At 36.0% G+C, this 18,633-nt stretch overlaps 1 protein-coding gene across 1 annotated transcript; it reads right to left on the reverse strand.

Annotated features, from left to right (window-relative positions):
* Positions 1 to 650: 650 nt before the first annotated feature.
* LOC131153409 (vacuolar protein-sorting-associated protein 37 homolog 1-like) lies at positions 651 to 18,633 on the reverse strand. Its single transcript, XM_058105693.1, has 7 exons — positions 18,378 to 18,633; positions 13,179 to 13,394; positions 9,327 to 9,414; positions 1,414 to 1,453; positions 1,284 to 1,330; positions 1,046 to 1,166; positions 651 to 966 (listed from the first exon to the last, which is right to left on the reverse strand). Exons 1-7 carry the CDS (start codon positions 18,389 to 18,391, stop codon positions 806 to 808), a joined length of 687 nt encoding a protein of 228 aa, XP_057961676.1. The 5' UTR covers positions 18,392 to 18,633; the 3' UTR covers positions 651 to 805.

Genomic DNA, 18,633 nt, shown 5'->3' on the forward strand with positions numbered 1-18,633 from the left:
CCCACAACAACATGCTTCAATCCGAACCCATGTCCTCACCAATGGTCGCATCCCTTAAGCTTTCTAAATTTGATTAACCTGATTTTGATGATCCTATTCTCTACAAATCCTTAGTTGGAGGTCTTCAATACCTCAATGTCACCCGCCCATATCTATCATTTGCCGTGAATAAACTTTGTCAATTTATGCACTCACCCAAACTTACTCATTAGAGTGCGCACTGAAAAGTGTCGTGAGATGCCTCAATGGTACAATAAACCATGGTTTATTTTTTGCTTCTCAGTCAAGTTTTGTTCTTCAAGCTTATTCCGATACAAATTGGGGTGGTTGTCTGAATGATCAACGATCAACCAGTGGCTTTTGCATCTATCTTGACAACCATCTCATATCATGTAGCTAGATCATCTATAAAAGCTGAATACCAAATCCTTGGCATGCAGCTGAATTAATATGGCTTCAAACTCTTCTCAAAGAACTTGGTCTGTTTTTACCTCAAACACCAACACTGGTAAAAGATATTCTTCTCTTGGCATTGGAAAATGGGGAGCAGTACCTAGGTTAAATGAGAGCGAGAAAAGAGAGTGAAATTAAAATTTTGAATCAGACATCATCTGCTGTAAAGACTAGGAAAAAAAATTTGCAAAATCAGATTTGGTGAGCACATGAGGGTTCACTTATGAACAACGAATCATTATATCACAATAATAATACAAAACAGTTCCTAATTGCATCCAAATTATAAGAATATAAGTCGCTAAAGCAAAAAAATCTTTTCATAACTCAATATACATCTTATTTTGCGGGATCATCCAATTGATGTCTTTGCTGAAATATAGGTGAGTGCCCGTCTGTGATAAGTTGTGCGCTGCCTCTTGTATTTCTGTACAAAAGCCCCAAGTTCCATCTCCCGGTCAAGAAGCTGCTTATGCAAGCTTTCAGACTCTTCCTCTGTTTGATTCATAGCCTCTGCAAATCACATCTCCATTAAATTTTTATAGCAAAGAGCTTTTAGAACCAGATCACATATTTGACCATGCCTTTATACCTTGCAATCTTCTAAGCAATGAGGCAGGGGAATTGAATTTCAAAATTTCTTCTTTTCTCTTCTCTAGTTCATTTAATTTCTCTTGAGCAGCAGCCAGCTCTGTTGTACGGATGATTCTGCACTGTGATCCCAGATAGAAAAAATAATAATAAGTATATAAAAAAAAAAGCAAATTAATAAATAATGCTCTGACGTAAGGCTTCAAGAAAGAAGATGCAAACAAGCATCAAACATTCACCTGATTTCTCAGCTCCATTATGCGAGGCTCCTTTTCTAAATTCTCCCCTGTTGATGCAATCTAATCAGCTACCTAGTAGAATAATAACAACGATAATAATAGTAATAATACAGACAAGCTAGATACTCACTTGTAAGCTGCAGTGTTTCCTTCCGAAGTTCATCCCTTAGCTGATGTCAGTTGCATGAAAGAGCACAAGAAACAGTTGAGAGGCCTCCAACCCCAAAGTAGGAAAAAAAAATTTCACATCAAAATGCAGAGAAATAACTGCAAATTATTCTATTGTTCTGCAATAAAACCACCGCTGTCGCTTCACACTTTGATAATTATTAAGTATTGATAATTGAGCTAGTTCAGTGATAATTATATCTAGTGCCTTGGTGACTGTTGCAGGGGCAGCATCGAGGTTCTGCAGCCATGGAGAAATTAGAAGAGAGAAGGGGAAGGAGAGAGGAGATGCCAGGGGGGAACACACATTCAATTCCAATTCATATTCAACAATAATTGCTTAAAACATGGATTTCACACACTATTTACAAGAAAGCCTCTAAACACATGAAATTACACATATACCCCTAAAACAAAATGAATTACAAACAATCCCGTCAAATACGCAAATACTACAAACAAGCCCCCAAGTACTCATAATATTATCTTAATTAAGCTAAACACATAGTAAACTACTAATTAAATCCAACAATTCCTTAATCCAACTCTTCTTAATTATTCTCCAACAAGGATCTTCCCAAGATGGAGGATCAGAATTAAGAAGCACACTTGAATTCTTCAAAAGCCAGCAGTTGAATGATACAGGAAATCACGATCCTTTGGCAGCATCGTAGACTTAAATTGAGAGTTGGCAACAATGAACTCATTGGGGATGACAACTCTACAATGGGAATGTTTGAAAGCCTCTGGATGTTTTCAAACACATTCATTTCCTTGCTTGTAGTGTCTTCAAGTTGAGTATCTCTACAAGGATTCTGTCATGTTTAGTTGGTAGTGCAGGCTTTAAGGTGATCTTCTTTATAGCAGAAGACATGTGTTCTCATGTCCTTGAATCACACCCAAATCATCCAACCAAGGAGAACCAAGGAGTACATGGTCTATCTTTATAGGTATGATATCACACCAAACATTATCAAAGTAGGCACCCATTTGAATAGGAACTAAACATCTTTCATAAATATTTAAGGTTGTGTCATCAATCCAAGACATCTCATAAGGCTCTGGATGAGGTTATGGATGAAGTTGCATACGAACGACTCCATTTAGAGAAACCATATTCATAGGGCATTGTGCATCAATGATGATTTTGCAAACAATTCCTCCAAGCTTGATAAAGATGTGGAAAAGCTTGAAATTGTGCCCAAGGTATGATAAATGATTTATCATTTCTTTGTCCAATTATTTGTCCCTATGTTTGCTGGATTTATACTTGTATACACTGCAACCATATATCACCAAAAGTTCTTCACAAACTTGCCCACAATTTCTCAAACTAATCCTTCAAAAACAATAGACTTGACTCCCAATTTTTAAGAAATATCTTCAATTCACCTTAATCCAGAGTGTCTTGCTGAAATGAAACAAATTCACTTACAAAACTCTCAAATTGCAGCAATAGAATCTGATTTTTGATGCTGGCAATGACAATTTCTAGGGTTTTGTGCCACATTATCATGCTTGTTTGCAATATAAAATGTGTCCGCGATCAAAATATCAACCTGCAGATCAAACTATAGGGGGGAACATCGTGGCTGCAGGCAATTTCTCGCAAGACAGGAAATTGCAGAGGACTTTGGGAGACTTCCTCACGTGCTTCGCTTGGCACATGAATAGCCAGTGGTGAGAGTCCAGTGATGCAACTTCAGGCAGGTGCAGATCAGGGGGTCGAGAGCACAGTGATGGTGGTGATGTGATGAGAAAAACAAAGGACACTAGGGATTCTTGAAGGCTGACGACCAGAGTATGTTTGGCCAACGCATGGGGCCACACAACAGATCAGATGGTGATGCAATTTTTAGGGAAGGGTGCAATTTTGAGGGAAAGTTTGGGAGGCTTCTGATTGCAATGGAATGGGTGTTGTTGCAGCATGGTCGCTGGAAAGTAGAGTTCGGAGAATTGGGAATACAATTGAAATTTTCAAAATTGTTCAGGACTGCATTTCAATGTTCTTTTATTTTTATTTTTTTAAATACTGAAATTTCAGAACAGAGATGATGAGATGAGGGACGAACATAGAAGGAGAGAAGGAGAGTGATTAATGGAGAGAAGGAGAGAAGAACAGGCGGAAGAGAAGAGGAAAGGGGGAGATGGGGGGATTGAAATGGAAGAAAGGAGATCGAAGTTGGGCTCTGAAACCAAATAATGCTGGGGCAGCATCAAGGTTCTGCAGCCATGGAGAAATTAAAAGTGGAAGGGGAAGGACAGAGGAGATACCAAGGGGGAACTCATGTTCAGTTCCAATTCAAATTCAACAATAAGTGCTTACAGCATGGCCTTCACACACTATTTATAAGAAAGCCTCTAAGCACATGAAATTATACATATACCCCTAAAACAACATGAATTATAAACAAACCCCTAGAATACACAAATACTACAAACAAGCCCCCAAATACACATAATACTATCTTATTTAACTAGACACATAGCAAACAACAAATTAGACCCAACAAATCCTTGACCCAACTCTTTTTTATTATTCTCAAGGAAGGATCTTCAGGATGTTTTGCTTGTTGCCCTACATCTCTGACAAGCGCCAAAACACTTAAAGTATGAAATCAGGAAGATTGGAATGATGATCAAAGAATTTTAAATGTTCAGGCAAACAATTCATTTTTAATTTTATCAAACTAGTTAAAATCTCTTAACACTACACTAAAATAAACCTAATCCTCTTCATAAATTAAATTATTAAACTCACCAGGCTGGAAGAAGATAATATTGGAAGTACAATTATTTTCCACTGCTTCAGCGAACAAAGAAATTAACACCTGCCCACCTGTCCCCATTATAACTCAATAGTGGCACTGGTGACATCCTATATTTGATCCACCAAAAATCATAGTAAGGATGAACAACCAACTCAACAATTGTAACTCACAATGTGCCATATTGCCTTCGGTAATAATCACTACTATGCTCTTAATTAGGCATAGCTTCACAAAAAATTATTGTATATAGTTCCACAACATCAAAATTTCAAATATTTATATTTTAGGTAGAACATAATGGGGATTGGCAAATATCTGATCTTGAAAGATTTATATTACAATTTTTTTTTTTAAACAAAAGGGTTTCAATGAAGAATAATAAATATTTTATCTTTGCTACTTACAGCAAGTGTAGTAAACAGATGTCTCTATTTTATTTTGTTCTTTTATGGCAAAAGAAAAGATTTCATTAATAAGAGAAGAATTTATAAAGTGGAGAATAAGGCATCTCCCATCAAAATTCTGGAAAAGCCCAGAAAAGGAACTAAAGAAAAAATAGTATGAAACGTCAAACAAAAAATTCCTCCAATCTCACTGGATTTCTGAAAAGCTAGCTCCCTTAAAACATCCAAAGCCAACGCACCATAAAGAGGCCCATTAACCCAAATCAGCTAACAACTCAATTATTTCCCTGAAAAGAAATCCGTGCATTACACTCCAACCATGATGCCCACAACACAGCAAATATACAGAATTTCTAAAGAACAGCCCTATCCTTCTTCCAAAAGCCTCAAAAGAAATAGCCAACATTCCATCTATCAACACTGAGCAAACCCAAGCTTCTCCCAAGTCCCAACACTCCAAATAATTTACTCCAGATGCTCCAAGCAAAGTCACAGTGCAAGAACAAATGAGATGCAGATTCAGAATTCAAATAACAGAGTACACAAGCATCTGGAGATGAGGCCTTCAAATGTCTCCTGATTTGCAACAGATTATTAGTATGCATAGTCAGCCAAATGAAAGCATTAATCTTTGGGGGAGCTTTGGCCTTCTAGATACACAAGTATAGAGGAGGAAAACAAGAATTAGAACGGGTCAAAAACTCCAAAAAACAAAAAAAAAAGAATTACAAGAATAAGCCCCCAAATGATCCAAAGCTCAAGAACAAGTACCCCTAGCTGAAAGAAATGATAATTGTTCAATAACAAGAAGAAGGACGAAAGTCCCATCAGTTCTCCATCACTTAGAGATATTCTAAAATGAAAATTTCAAGAAACCAAGGGCCGACCGAAACAAAACAACAAAGAAAGAAATCATACTATCCTGCCCTGAGTTCAATCGAAAGAGATGAGGATAAGAGGCCTATCCTTCTTCCAAAACCCTCAAAAGAAATAGCAAACATTCCTTCCATTGACGCTGAGCAAACCCAAGCTTCTCCCAAGTCCCAACACTCCAAATAATTTACTCCGGATGCTCCAAGCAAAGTCACAGTGCAAGAACAAATGAGATGCAGATTCAGAATTCAAATAACAGAGTACACAAGCATCTGGAGATGAGGCCTTCAAATGTCTCCTGATTTGCAACAGATTATTAGTATGCATAGTCAGCCAAATGAAAGCATTAATCTTTGGGGGAGCTTTGGCCTTCTAGATACACAAGTATAGAGGAGGAAAACAAGAATTAGAACGGGTCAAAAACTCCAAAAAACAAAAAAGAATTACAAGAATAAGCCCCCAAATGATCCAAAGCTCAAGAGCAAGTATCCCTAGCTGAAGAAAAATGATAATTGTTCAATAACAAGAAGAAGGACGAAAGTCCCATCAGTTCTCCATCACTTAGAGATATTCTAAAACGAAAATTTCGAGAAACAAAGGGTCGACCGAAACAAAATGACAAAGAAAAAAATCATACTATCCTGCCCAGAGTTCAATCGAAAGAGATGAGGATAAGAGGCGGATAGAACATCATTTCCCAATCATGGATCTTGCCCAAAATGAATCTGAGAAACCCTCCCCACCTCAAATTGTAAACGAATGTTTCTTCAAACATCTGTTTAAAATGGAGTTACCAGACTCAAGCTAACTTTCTACCAAAATACTTCGTTCATTGAACAATCATTTCCAATATAGATGCAGCCAGTTCTCTGTACATTTTATAAGTTCCTTTTTAATTTTACTTTTTCTTTTGTCGCAATGAGGAAATGCACTTTGTCAGAATTCCTCTGTGCCAAGTAACTCCACGAATTGTGAACTTTCAAAACCTTTCCATTTGTATATTCTGGTCAAAATTCTTTATGCTTTTATGTTCACTAATTATCTCCAAACAACTCCACAAAAAAGGTGCACAAAATCTGTTTTCCAGAGTTCCCACTTTCTCATGAGCGAAAAGAAATTCACTCTTCAAAACAAGTTAGAATTATCACAAATGAGAACTGATGAACATATGCAGGACTAGATTCCTTGGTGACTGAAATCCTAGTGCATCTTATTGCTTAATGTCCTAAGTATCATCTAACACCTGAAACAAATTGAACTGTCTCACAAATACTTAGGCCCAACTCAGTAAGAAGGTCAGCAAGCTAGTTTGCTAACATAAAAGCCAAGCTCAACGCTACATATCAACCTTAATTACTTTACGAGCCAAGCAAGATAAGACTCATCTCATTTAGGCTTGTACACAATCAACATAGACATGACGCTGTCATAGTAATATTATCAGCCCAAAACTTAATCCAAATAGCACTTCAAATGATTTTACAAATATGACTTGAAATTTCTTAAGCGTTAAACCTATGCCACATTGTACATATGGCAGTAAGCCTTGAAACCGTCATAATCACTAAATGTAGGACCATCAGATTATAACACAGCAATGAAATTACATAATAGAAATTTATGCATTGAGAGATTTGTTCTCCCCTCACCCTTCTTTCTTCCCCTGTCCCTCCCACTCCCTCTCCTTTATCTCCACACCCCCCAACCCTCCCCCAGCCCCTGGCATGAGTTTTTAGGTAAAGAAGAGTTAAATACCAAACAACAAGTTTATTTGTAGTACACTGAGAGAACAGGGTTCCTATTTTTGCTGTGCCTCAGCTAAAGTGCTATGTTCTTCCTTACAAGAGCCTTCCGATAGAGATAACTACAAGTTCAAAAGATACTTGGTAAAGTACTAAAAACAGGTAAAAAGGGAAAGCCAGATAAAATTCCACTGTCGAAAATATTAGAGCACATAGAGATTAATATAACAAAACAGTGAAGAAACACATACAAAGAGAGGATGTACATAACTTAAGAGCACATTGAGGAAGAAATAAAAATCTAGTAAGCTAGTTCACTCAAAAACCTACAAATAAGTAACTGTAGAATGGTTGGAATCATTAAAGCAGACAAAATTGTTGCTCAAAAATCAAAATAACACCAGTCAGATTGTCAAGTCCAGATTCCAAGCATTCAAAATTCTGTTAGTATATCTCCCAAGGTCCCTTATATGCAACCTGGAAGAATCTGCCATGCTCTTTTACTATTAATGACAAAAACACTCTTCACAACATGAGTGGCTCTGTTACCCTTTCTGGTATATAAGATATAACCCACTTCAAGCCAAGCAACATAAGAACATGGTCCAGATTCCACTTGGCAATAGGGCAAGGAAGAAGCAGGTGCCTGAGTCCCACAACACACTCCTCGCAGGCTTATCCTTTCTACACAAAGTGCATATATTGACAATCTGCATAACATCCTTTTTTCTTCAGATTACCCCAAGCAAGAAGAGACTCCCAACCCTCTAACCAAAGGAAAATTTGAAATTAATGAGGTGCTTAATTTTTCCAGATTGTTTTCTATGGATATTCCCCCTTTTCTCCCCATACAGTGATACACAATTCAACTTAAAAATAAATAAATAAATAAATAAATTTCTGATCCTACACCAAATAACCCTGATTATCAGGCTAAATTGAAACTCTGCAAAGACTTTTCAGAAATATTCAATCTATTCGATCTCTTCCATCCCTCAGTCCTGCAAAGCTCTAATAAAAGCAGGCAGCCAGCAGACGCTGTCATCAATTATAGCCAGGACATCCTTCACAAAAACTTCTTTACCTCTGGAATTACAAACCAGGGTAATCCCTCTTAATGAGCCTTTCCCTACACCAGCAGTCATCCATAAAATTCATTTTTTGGCCATTACCAACTTTTAATATGATGTGCTTGGAGAATTCATCTCAAGCCCTACCTCATGAGTGCCTCTCATCTGTTTAGTAGTCAACCAAATCCCTGGTTTCCTTTTTTTTTTTTTTTTTTTCTCTACAGCTCCCCTCTATTTTGCTCTTTCCATAGCAAATTTCAAATCACTTTATAAAAATAGCCTTGTTGAAATTCTTGAGATTCCTAACACCCCCCCTCAAATTCAAATCTCTACAGATCATCCCCCAATTCACCAAGTGAATTTTTTATTCTTCGCCCCATATAGAAGTCTCTTTCCAACTTTCATAGCCATAGAGGCTAAAATGGTAATTAGAGACAAGCAGAAGGTTGGGAGGCTAGATAAAGTGCTCTAAATGCATGTTACCTTTACCTCTCTGAGAAAGCTATTGTCTTTTCCAGCTGGCCAACCTCCTTTCCACTCTTACCATTACAAAATCCCAAACTCCCACATTCTTGTTATTTCCACAAAAAGGGAGGAAAAAAAAAAACAACAGGCAAATTGCTCTCTATCTAGATTTTTTAATAATGGCAAAGCCCCAAAATTCACTGTATATATTTACATATATTATCAACAAGTTAGATATCAGAGTGAGTTAACTACTGCCAATCAATCCTACCCAGTTTGAAACAATAACTGACAAAAGCACTGAGCCTGTCCCTACTGCAGCAAAAATAGGACATATTCAGTTGTATTTGAGGTGGGACATTTGTTAGTCAAGTTTCAGAATTAATCCTGATGGGTTGTCAGCTCATCCTAAACCCACAAGCATCCTAAGAGACCAAGGTAATATATCTAATACAAGGTTAGAAAGTAAACCAACAAAAGCAATACGTGAAGACTCTTAAGTATAATATATGAGTATGAGCATAAACATTAAAATAGTATAAAAACTTACATTATTTTGAGTTTTGACTTGATCAAGGGACAGTAGGAATTGATTGTATGCATCTTTATCAGACAGGAGCTTTCGTAACTCATCAACACTGTTAGATTACAAAACAACAGATTGAGAGAGAGAGAGAGAGAGAGAGAGAGACAGAGAGATTGATCAGGAGCAACAAAAAAAATACAAAACAATGAAGTAGTAAATCAAAAAACAATTCAAGGATTCTCCCTCCCCTAATTCTAACGCCAGTATGGCATATTGAAGAATTCAAAAGAGTATGGAAGAACAGATATTTTATATTTTAATTTGCAGGGTAGATAGAAAATTGGAAAAAGAATAGTAATCTGATACAGATATGTCATCAGCATCACTATCCAGCACTGTGATCATCATGAACTGAATTGCCTAAGAGTAAGGATATGTCATCATGGCAAGCTCTTCTAACTTAATATACATCTCATTATAGTGGATAAGAAACCAGATCTTTTCCTCCCCTTAAAAGAAACCGCAGCTTAATTAAAGGATAAAGGATCCTTCAGCAATATATACTTATCTTGGTTCGACCTTAAAATTATACAGGATTTTTTGGAAATGAAGGCAGAGTTGATTGTATGCTTATAGTTCATCCTCATGGCATGCTCTTCTAACTAAATATACCACTATTCATTAGAATAAAACCCGGACCATTATTAATACAGAAAGAACACAGAGAAAGGATAAAAAGATCCCTCGGCAATATATACTTCTGTAGACTGAACCTTTAGGGTGCAATTGGTTGGGGACAACTGGAGAGTTTAGAAGAGAAAAGAAGGTCTCGCTCCACTTCTCATGTCTGGTTCACTTAAAGAGGGAAGAAGAGGAAAAAGTGGAGAGGAGAAAAGGGGCAAAAAGCCCCATTTTTTTCCCCTCCTCAAATCAGATAGAATTAACACGAAACCAACCAATAACTTTTCCAAAAGACAATTATGCCCTTAACCAAATAAAAAATTACCAAAATCAAAAATCTTACGTAATTGTTTATATATATATATATATATATATATAGATTGTTTATTTTGGAAAAATTTAAGGCCAATATATGTCTAATGAAAATATTTTGATCATGGAGTTCAATGTGCATATAGGTTTGTTCCGCATTTTATGGGATCTTGTACAATTGGATCATATTGTCAATTTGTCATTAGTCACTAGCTTATTATTTCTACACTTCTCTTACAGAGGTAATATTGTAAAACAAATACATACAGTTTCTTTTCAGTTCTCTCCCATTAGTTGAAACAGAAAAATAAAGGATAGATTTTTTTTTCGAATTTCTCTCCTATTGAACAAAACATACAAAAAAGAAATGGTGCTTGGTGGATTGTATGCTTATAGTTCACAGGCCATGCATTGAAATCATCGTAATTCTCCACCATGCATTCTAAAAGTGCAAGCATATAGCGGACCCCTGGCTCCCTTGCCACTTTCAGAAAGGGGACAGGAGAAAATTAAAAATTGCAATCTCATTTGAACAAATAGAGTCGATATCTCACCAAATTAAATGCACCACCGATTTTTAAATCCCATCTTCACATTGACAGCTTACCCTAATAGGCAACAACTACATAGGCCCCCCATGCTAAGAATTATAATCCCATAGCAAAAAGAGAACTCTTCTTCTCTGGGATAAACTCAAGAGACAAACCTCACTAAATCATGCATTCTACCCATTTTTAAACCACATCCTCTTGTTGCCATTTTCCAATATGACCATTGAGGCCCCAAGATGTCCAACACAAAGGACAATAATTCACAATCATCAGAAGCTTCCTTAATGAAAGCATTTCTCTTGGACGAAATTTGAACCTTCTACATCATTAGATGATCCCAAGGATAAAACCTAGACCAGACCAGTCAGACAAGAACCATTTTCAGTTTTCCAGTTCAAATGATTTTTGAAAACTACGAAATGGTGTTAATCCGTCCAGACCCCAGCACCTTGGCATGACCCAGGCTGATGAACTGGCTGGATCAACCAAGCTTCTCACCAAAAATAAAAAATAAAAAAATTGATTGTGCTGCTGAAAGGAGCAAAGCCGAACAGTGCATGGGATTGCCTACCAATGCAACCACAGGTGCTTTGGTTGCTTTTAGCTAAACAAAAATACAGCATATTACCAATTGACTCCAAAGTCCAAATCTTACATAGAGATCTACACACACACACACGTGTATAATACACATATTTAGTAATTTTACACTTAAGTATATTTTTAACATAATCAAACAACTCCAATATTATTTAATATTTATGAATTAATAAAATCCTAATATTTTACCATTGAAGTAAAATCAAAACCCCACTCACTAGCACTTAATATTTGTTTGACTCCTGCTAAAACTATAATAATAATAATAAATATACCAGGTCAACCACCAGTTTGACTCCATGGCCTGCCCAGTTTAACCACATTGATGGTTTTACCAGGTTGGTTGCTAATCTTTATTTTAAAAGCATGAAAGATACTTAGAAATCATACAAGGAAACTTTAGCAAAGGGTAATTGAACAAAGAAAAAAGTTAGAAGCTAGAATTTCAGAAAAAAAATTGATTTTATGCCTAAGAGATCAAGTAAAAAAACTACATGCTCTTAAGAAGATTAACGGAAAATATTAGAGGAAAGAGAGGAACTTGCACATGGATTTTATTGACCTAGAGAATTAGGGAAGTCCCATGGTGGATTCTAGAAAAAAAAAAAATGGAGTATGTAGTAGGTATATATTGATGTTATTGGAGATATGAGGTGACTAGTGTGGGACTAAAGGTGCAGGGTATAGGGAATTTTTCAATCACAATAGGTCTGTTTTGAGTCAATATTTTTTTTGCATTAGTAATGAATGAACTTACTATAAGTATCCAAAATGAGGTTTCAAGGATCTGTTGTTTACAGATAATTGACAAAACAAGAGGGGTGCAGTATCAAAGTTAGAATTGGGATAGAAGCTTTAGAATCTAGAGGTTTTAAGACAGATTCGACAGAATGCATGTAATTTTAGACATGATATGAGGAATATCAGCAAAAATATTACACTTAATGATCTAGAAATGAATAGAACTAGTCGATTTTGATACCTTGGATATTTTATGCAAGTTGAAGGAGAAATTGAAGAAGTAAAAATACTTTGGAAGATGTAATACATAGAGTTAGAAGATGTAATGCCAGAGTTAGGATGGTAAAATGAATAAATACTTTAGTCGTGTTGTGTGATCATAGGATACCTTTCAAATTAAAAGGAAAGTTCTGCTAGACAGCTATAAGACCAACTCTACAATAAGGATCAGAATCTTGGGTAAGTAAGAAACAGCATATCCAATATGTGAAAGTTTCCGAAATTAAAATGCTTAGGCAGATGAATGATACAACTGTTAAAGATAAATTATGAAACGAAACATTCGTAATAAATTAGGTATAGTATCTATAGAAGATAAAATATGGTAGGGGCGACTAAGATGGTTTAGGCACTTGTAACGTAGGTCAAATAATGCACCAATGAGAAGTGAACTAATCAATGTTAGTGGCAGTAGCAGGGGTAGGGGTAGACGTAGTAGAACTTTGAGTGAGATACTAAGGATTTAACAACCATCCATTTGTCAAAGGATATTGTCCAAGATCACAGGAGATTGGCAGAAAAGGTTTCATGTAGTCAACTCAACTAGTGGAGCTTAAGACTTGGTTATTGACATGTTGTTGTTGTTGTTGTTTTAGATAATATTAATAATAGCATTAACTCATCATTTGTCCTTGCATCAAAAGCAAAATTATCATGAAAATATACATATCTCCAAATCATATAAGGGAATTAGAAATATCATGAGTCTCACCTCTTGTCTTTCAACAATGCAATTATGCTGGCAGCTTCAGCAGGAGAAACTTGTGATGGAGAATGTGGCCGCTCTGATGGCCTTTGAAAGCTAGAAGAGCCGCTACTAGGAGTTGAAGGGCGGGAAGAACCAGAAGAGCTAACTACCGATGGAGGATACCAAGACTGCGTGGAGATGTCCTGCGGACGTGGCTGAGCTTGTTGTTCTTGAGATCCCCTATAAACACACATGGACAGGACTTCTGAATTTACAAGAATTCGTATAAATGTAAACACACACACACACACACATATATATATATATATATATCTAGAAAATTCCAATATTTACAAATGCTAATAATTTATGAACAATAATGGAGGGGAAAAAAATCTGATTTCAAAGTTGATCAGATCAAACTGCATGCATGAAGTGAGCAGCCTGATGTAATTGCAAGGAAGCATGTGTTGTGTGATTACAATGCCAAGTTACAGAACACATTGTAAGGCTGAATAAGATACAGGTCACAAAACCAATCAACTATGATTACAAAGAGAAAAAGCATGCTGAATTTCCACATTTTAGAGAAAACAACCATCAAAATCCATCTGCTATATTATTCATAATCAAATGGAGTGAAAAGGGTAGCATTTATTTGTTTGTTTATTCATTATTGACATTTGTTAGAGAGGGAGAAGAGTACAACAAGGAAAATAAAAGAAAACAGGAAGGATAAAATATTCTGTCAATACAACAGAAAAAAAGAACAAACTAGAAAACTAATATATATATATATATATATATATATATATATATATATATTACAAAACATCTCTAATCAAGAAAAGCAACTATACATATTACAAAAACAGCTCTAATCAAGCAAAGCAACTAGCCCCAAATCTGCCAGAGGTAAGTACCATAAGAAAACATTCACCAAAACCCACAATGACACATGAAACACCATTCTATCCCGAAGCAAGTTAAGAGGTGCATTCAAGTTCTTAAAATTCTAGCATTTCTATCCATCTAAAAAAAAAAACATCCAAATTTAGCAATGCCACAATGCCTCTATCTGCTTCCCCTTTCCAAACCCCTTAAACAACAAAGTACAAAATGCCTCCAAGGACGAAGGGCAACCAAATCCTCTCCAAAAATACAAACAAATTTCAAGACAATGTGTTGTATAGTACCAGAGCTCAAGGCTGGCTAGTTCTTCTAGGGAGAAATGTGTTACTTGTAGGGTTACCAGTCTAGTTTACTAAGACACAACACGTCATGTAAAGGTACTCTTTGGTACTTACTTCTTGCTTGACATAATCAATTGCACAAGTAGCCTATTGTTGTTTGGCAACATTGTGGAACTTCCTTGATACATATGCTTAATGTTTTGTCCTAGTGATTACATTTGCCAGCCACCGTGTGTATGTGTAATATATTTCCAGTAGAGATTTTCAGAAATATATGATAACTTAATTTCTTTTCAGAGCCCTCAAATATAAGAATAGAGATGCCTTCTTTCAAACTCATGTAAGAGTCTTGAATGATATCTCTGCCTGTAACAAACTGATGAGTTTGACCAGAGTAGATTAAGAAACCTTTTTAAATCTCTTCTATAATTTGCCATATCCTTGAGGTTACGTTTGTTTTGTGGAATCTCTATTCTCAGCAATAGATTAGTTTCAGTATGTTAGTTATAATTAGTTATACAAGAAATTATGTTATTAGCATAAAGCAAATAACAAAGTGAAACATTTTGTGAGTCCATAATAAGGAATAGACGAGGAATAACTATTCCCAAATTTCATCATAGAGATGTCTATTCCTTTTTTAATGTAATTAGGAATATCATATTATTCCAACAAATAACCATTCCGCTGCCATTATTGTTGATTTGATGACTGAAATTTGTGCACTGATAACTGCCATCTTTGAGTTTTCAAGATTTCAAGACTCTTTTATTTCTCTTTATATCTAAAAACAAGGTCAAAATAACTAAGCACAGGGATATTTTCATTTTTTATATATATAGAAAAAGTAAAATATATTAAAGAAAAGGAAAAAGACTTGCACAAAAAGGAGGACAAGAAATCCTCCTAACACAAAAATAAAACTAAGCAAAGAAACAAAGTAAAAATATTTACATCAAAGCCTCTCTCCAATCCCTTTGAAGATCCTATAGCAACATTTCTTGAAAGAAACCCAAAGAATGAGCCCAAAAAGAAGCCCTAAAAGTGACTCTATCCCAAAGGAAATGCTCATAATTTATTTTTCTGTTGAAAATCATCACATTCCTTTCGTTCCAAAATGTCCAAAAAATTCCAAAAGCTGTAAAACCGCATAAAAATTATCCTCTCTTACTCCTCCCAAAATCCTTTGCACTGTACAATTAGGTAGGAACACATAAACAAACACTTGGACCACCAAAGCCTCATAAAAAACTAAGAAAAGAAAATCCCAAAGCTGACTTGCTACCCAGAAATGTAGAATCAAATGATTGCTAGTCTCGCTGTCTTCCAAACACATAAAACAAATATTCGGGCCCATGGCCTGCTAAGGTCTAATCAGTTGCAGTAAATCATTACTATTAAGCCTATTAAAGAGTCCACATAAAAGCCTTGAATCTTACAACAACCTTGGCCTTCCAAATAAAGTGGATGGGAAAAGAAAAATGATTTCACCTTTTCAACAATTGGGCAAGCAAAGATTTTGCGGAGAACAAGCCAAAAGAATCCCCAATTGCAATCCTCATATTACCACCCATTCAAGCAACAAAAGAATCTAGCATATGTGGCAACAAATCCATATATCCTCAACCTCTCTCTCGTTGAGATTCTAAAGAAATATGAAAATCTCAAAAAAGAGACACCCCCCCCCCCCCCTTCAAAAGAATAAAAAGTATTTATCGATGCATTATGCAAGAGGGTCAATCTAGAAAGATGAGGGAACAAAGATTCCAAAGGAACCTCATCCATCCAAACATCTACCTAGAAATGAATATTATTCCTATTCCCTAAACGATAACAAATAAGAGGAAAAAAGAACTGAGCTACCTAAGAAATAAATTTCCAAAGACTAGCATAACAAACAATACCACTACCCCTAGAATCCCATTCATTCTAGTGTGTATTGTACTTGCTTTTAATAACAATGTGCCATAAAGAGTCAACCTCCAAAGAAATCTACCCACTAAGGAGATGTTTTTAGACACCAAGTTCACAAGGCCCCAATCCCCTTTAAAATTAATCTTTTCACCTTCTCCCAATTAACTAGATTATCTCTCTTCTCATCCTCAGCAACTGACCACAAAAAATCTCACATAATTCTCTCCAAGGCTATAGTTAACCACCCTGGCTGGAACTCTAAGAAGGAAAAGAAAATAAGTGGGAATGTTGGAAAGAACAACATTGATAAGAGTCATACAAACCCCTAAAGATAAGTCCTCTTCCAACCATCCAATCTACTATCCACTCAGTCCACTACCAGTTCCCAAAAAGAAGAGGAATTAGGATCGCCACCTAGAGAGAGACCTAAGGAAATTAAAGGACAATGCAAAGTACTACAACTACAATATGCTAAATTAGATAAATTTCTAAATTGCCCTCACTCAAATTAATACTTGCAACCCCAATCTTGGACATAAGCACATGGATATTTTTCAAGGAAATTGAGGAATAGAACCTTGTTGGATAGGTTTTTATCATTTTATATCATTGCCATTGACATATTGAATTGATCAGTGAGGTGTGCCTGACAACAATCCTCACAAATTCCATCTTCACTACTAAAACAATTGGAGAAAACCTTTGAGGATTAAATACATGGATTATTTTAGGAATACTGATTTTTGTAATTTCTGGAGGTCTACACAAGAGAAAGATGCTTTCCAATGAAAAGAAAAGCACAATTCATTATATGATATTTCCTACGAATGGAGTTGCAAAGCTCAAAGTTGCAGGTTTATTGCAGAGAAGACAAGACTATTTTCAATGTGTGTTTGCGCAGTGATCAAACTCTGGATCAGCAGAAGAAATTGACTAGTAGTAGAATGGAACTAGGCATAAAATAAGCATATATAAGAGTCCTAACACTAATATGGCAATTGTGCTAGAAGCATCCAAACTTCAAATACATCCTCTCTATACGAATAAGGGAACTAAAGAAAGTTGCTTGCTTCCCATCATTAAGATTTCTACAAAAATGGAAGTCTTAAGAAACAAGATGATTAACATAATAACATCAATCAAAAAAAAGAAGAAACCCATACATCAAGATATGGAAATAGACAAGAAAAAGAACAAAAGTAACAAAATAACATTGTCCCCACAGCCAAAGAACCTCTCAAAAACGAACTTTACAACCATCTTCCACTTTAAATTTAGTACAAGGAAAAGGGAAATGCATATGAAATGAATTTCCATGGGCTTTCATAATCACTCTTTAACTCTAATATAGCATGCCACCCATTTGTTCGTATGACAAATTTACTCTTGATTACTTTATGCCAAAGAGAATCAATTTCCAAAGGGAAATGTCATAACCATTTTATTTACCCACTAGAACAATGTTTTCAAGACGCCAACTTACCAAGGCCTAAGCACCCCTCATTCTTAAACCTCCTAAAAGTCACCCAAATCACAAGATAGCCTCTCCTCTCACCCACACCTAACCAAAAAAAATCCCTCCGAATCCTCTCCAATCTTCCAGTACCTCAAACTAACATTTAAATAATGAAGAAAATAAAGAGGAATCAACGAAAAAAGCATGCCTAGAGTAGGGTAAATTGACCCCGCAATGAAAAATGGCCACCATTCTACCCGTCAAGACTTCTAGAAAATTTTGGAGAGTTTTAATAACTACTTAGGGTTATAAGTACTTCCATACAATTAATGAAACACTAATTATTTACTACAAAATTTCTAACAAGTGACAAATCATATAAGTACTTAGTTATATGTGGTACCAATCTAGGGCTAATTCGACGAAACATTACTTTCATCATAGAACATGTTAAGAGAACAAAACTCATATAACAAAATAAAACGCAGCTTGATCGCAATTCGCTGCTAGCTATACGCAATTCACTGCTATCTAAGTCAATCACCCCTTAGATACATTTCCCAAACCCTCCCCCATCTCAAAACCCTGGAAAAACACCTCATCAAACAAAAACCAGAAGAAAAAAACCAGAAATCGCAAAGGAAGAGAGAAGAGCAGTACCAGAACTTGAACATGGCTGCGAGAGATCGATGATCGTCAGATTAAGCTCTCTCTGTCTCGCTCTCTCTCTCTCTCTCTCTCTCCCTCTCCCTTGACCGATTGACGCTCGATGCCTCCTTCTCCCCCTCCGCTGACGCGCTGTCTTTCTACAATAGGCTTCTTTGTGGTTCGTCAGTTCGTCTTCGTCCAAACCAAAGGTCTCACTTTTTTAAGTGTTTTGTTTTTTTCGCCTAAAAAAATTAAGTGGGTCTCTCTT

The sequence above is a fragment of the Malania oleifera genome, chromosome 4, assembly GCF_029873635.1.
Source record: "Malania oleifera isolate guangnan ecotype guangnan chromosome 4, ASM2987363v1, whole genome shotgun sequence".
NCBI lineage: Eukaryota > Viridiplantae > Streptophyta > Magnoliopsida > Santalales > Ximeniaceae > Malania > Malania oleifera.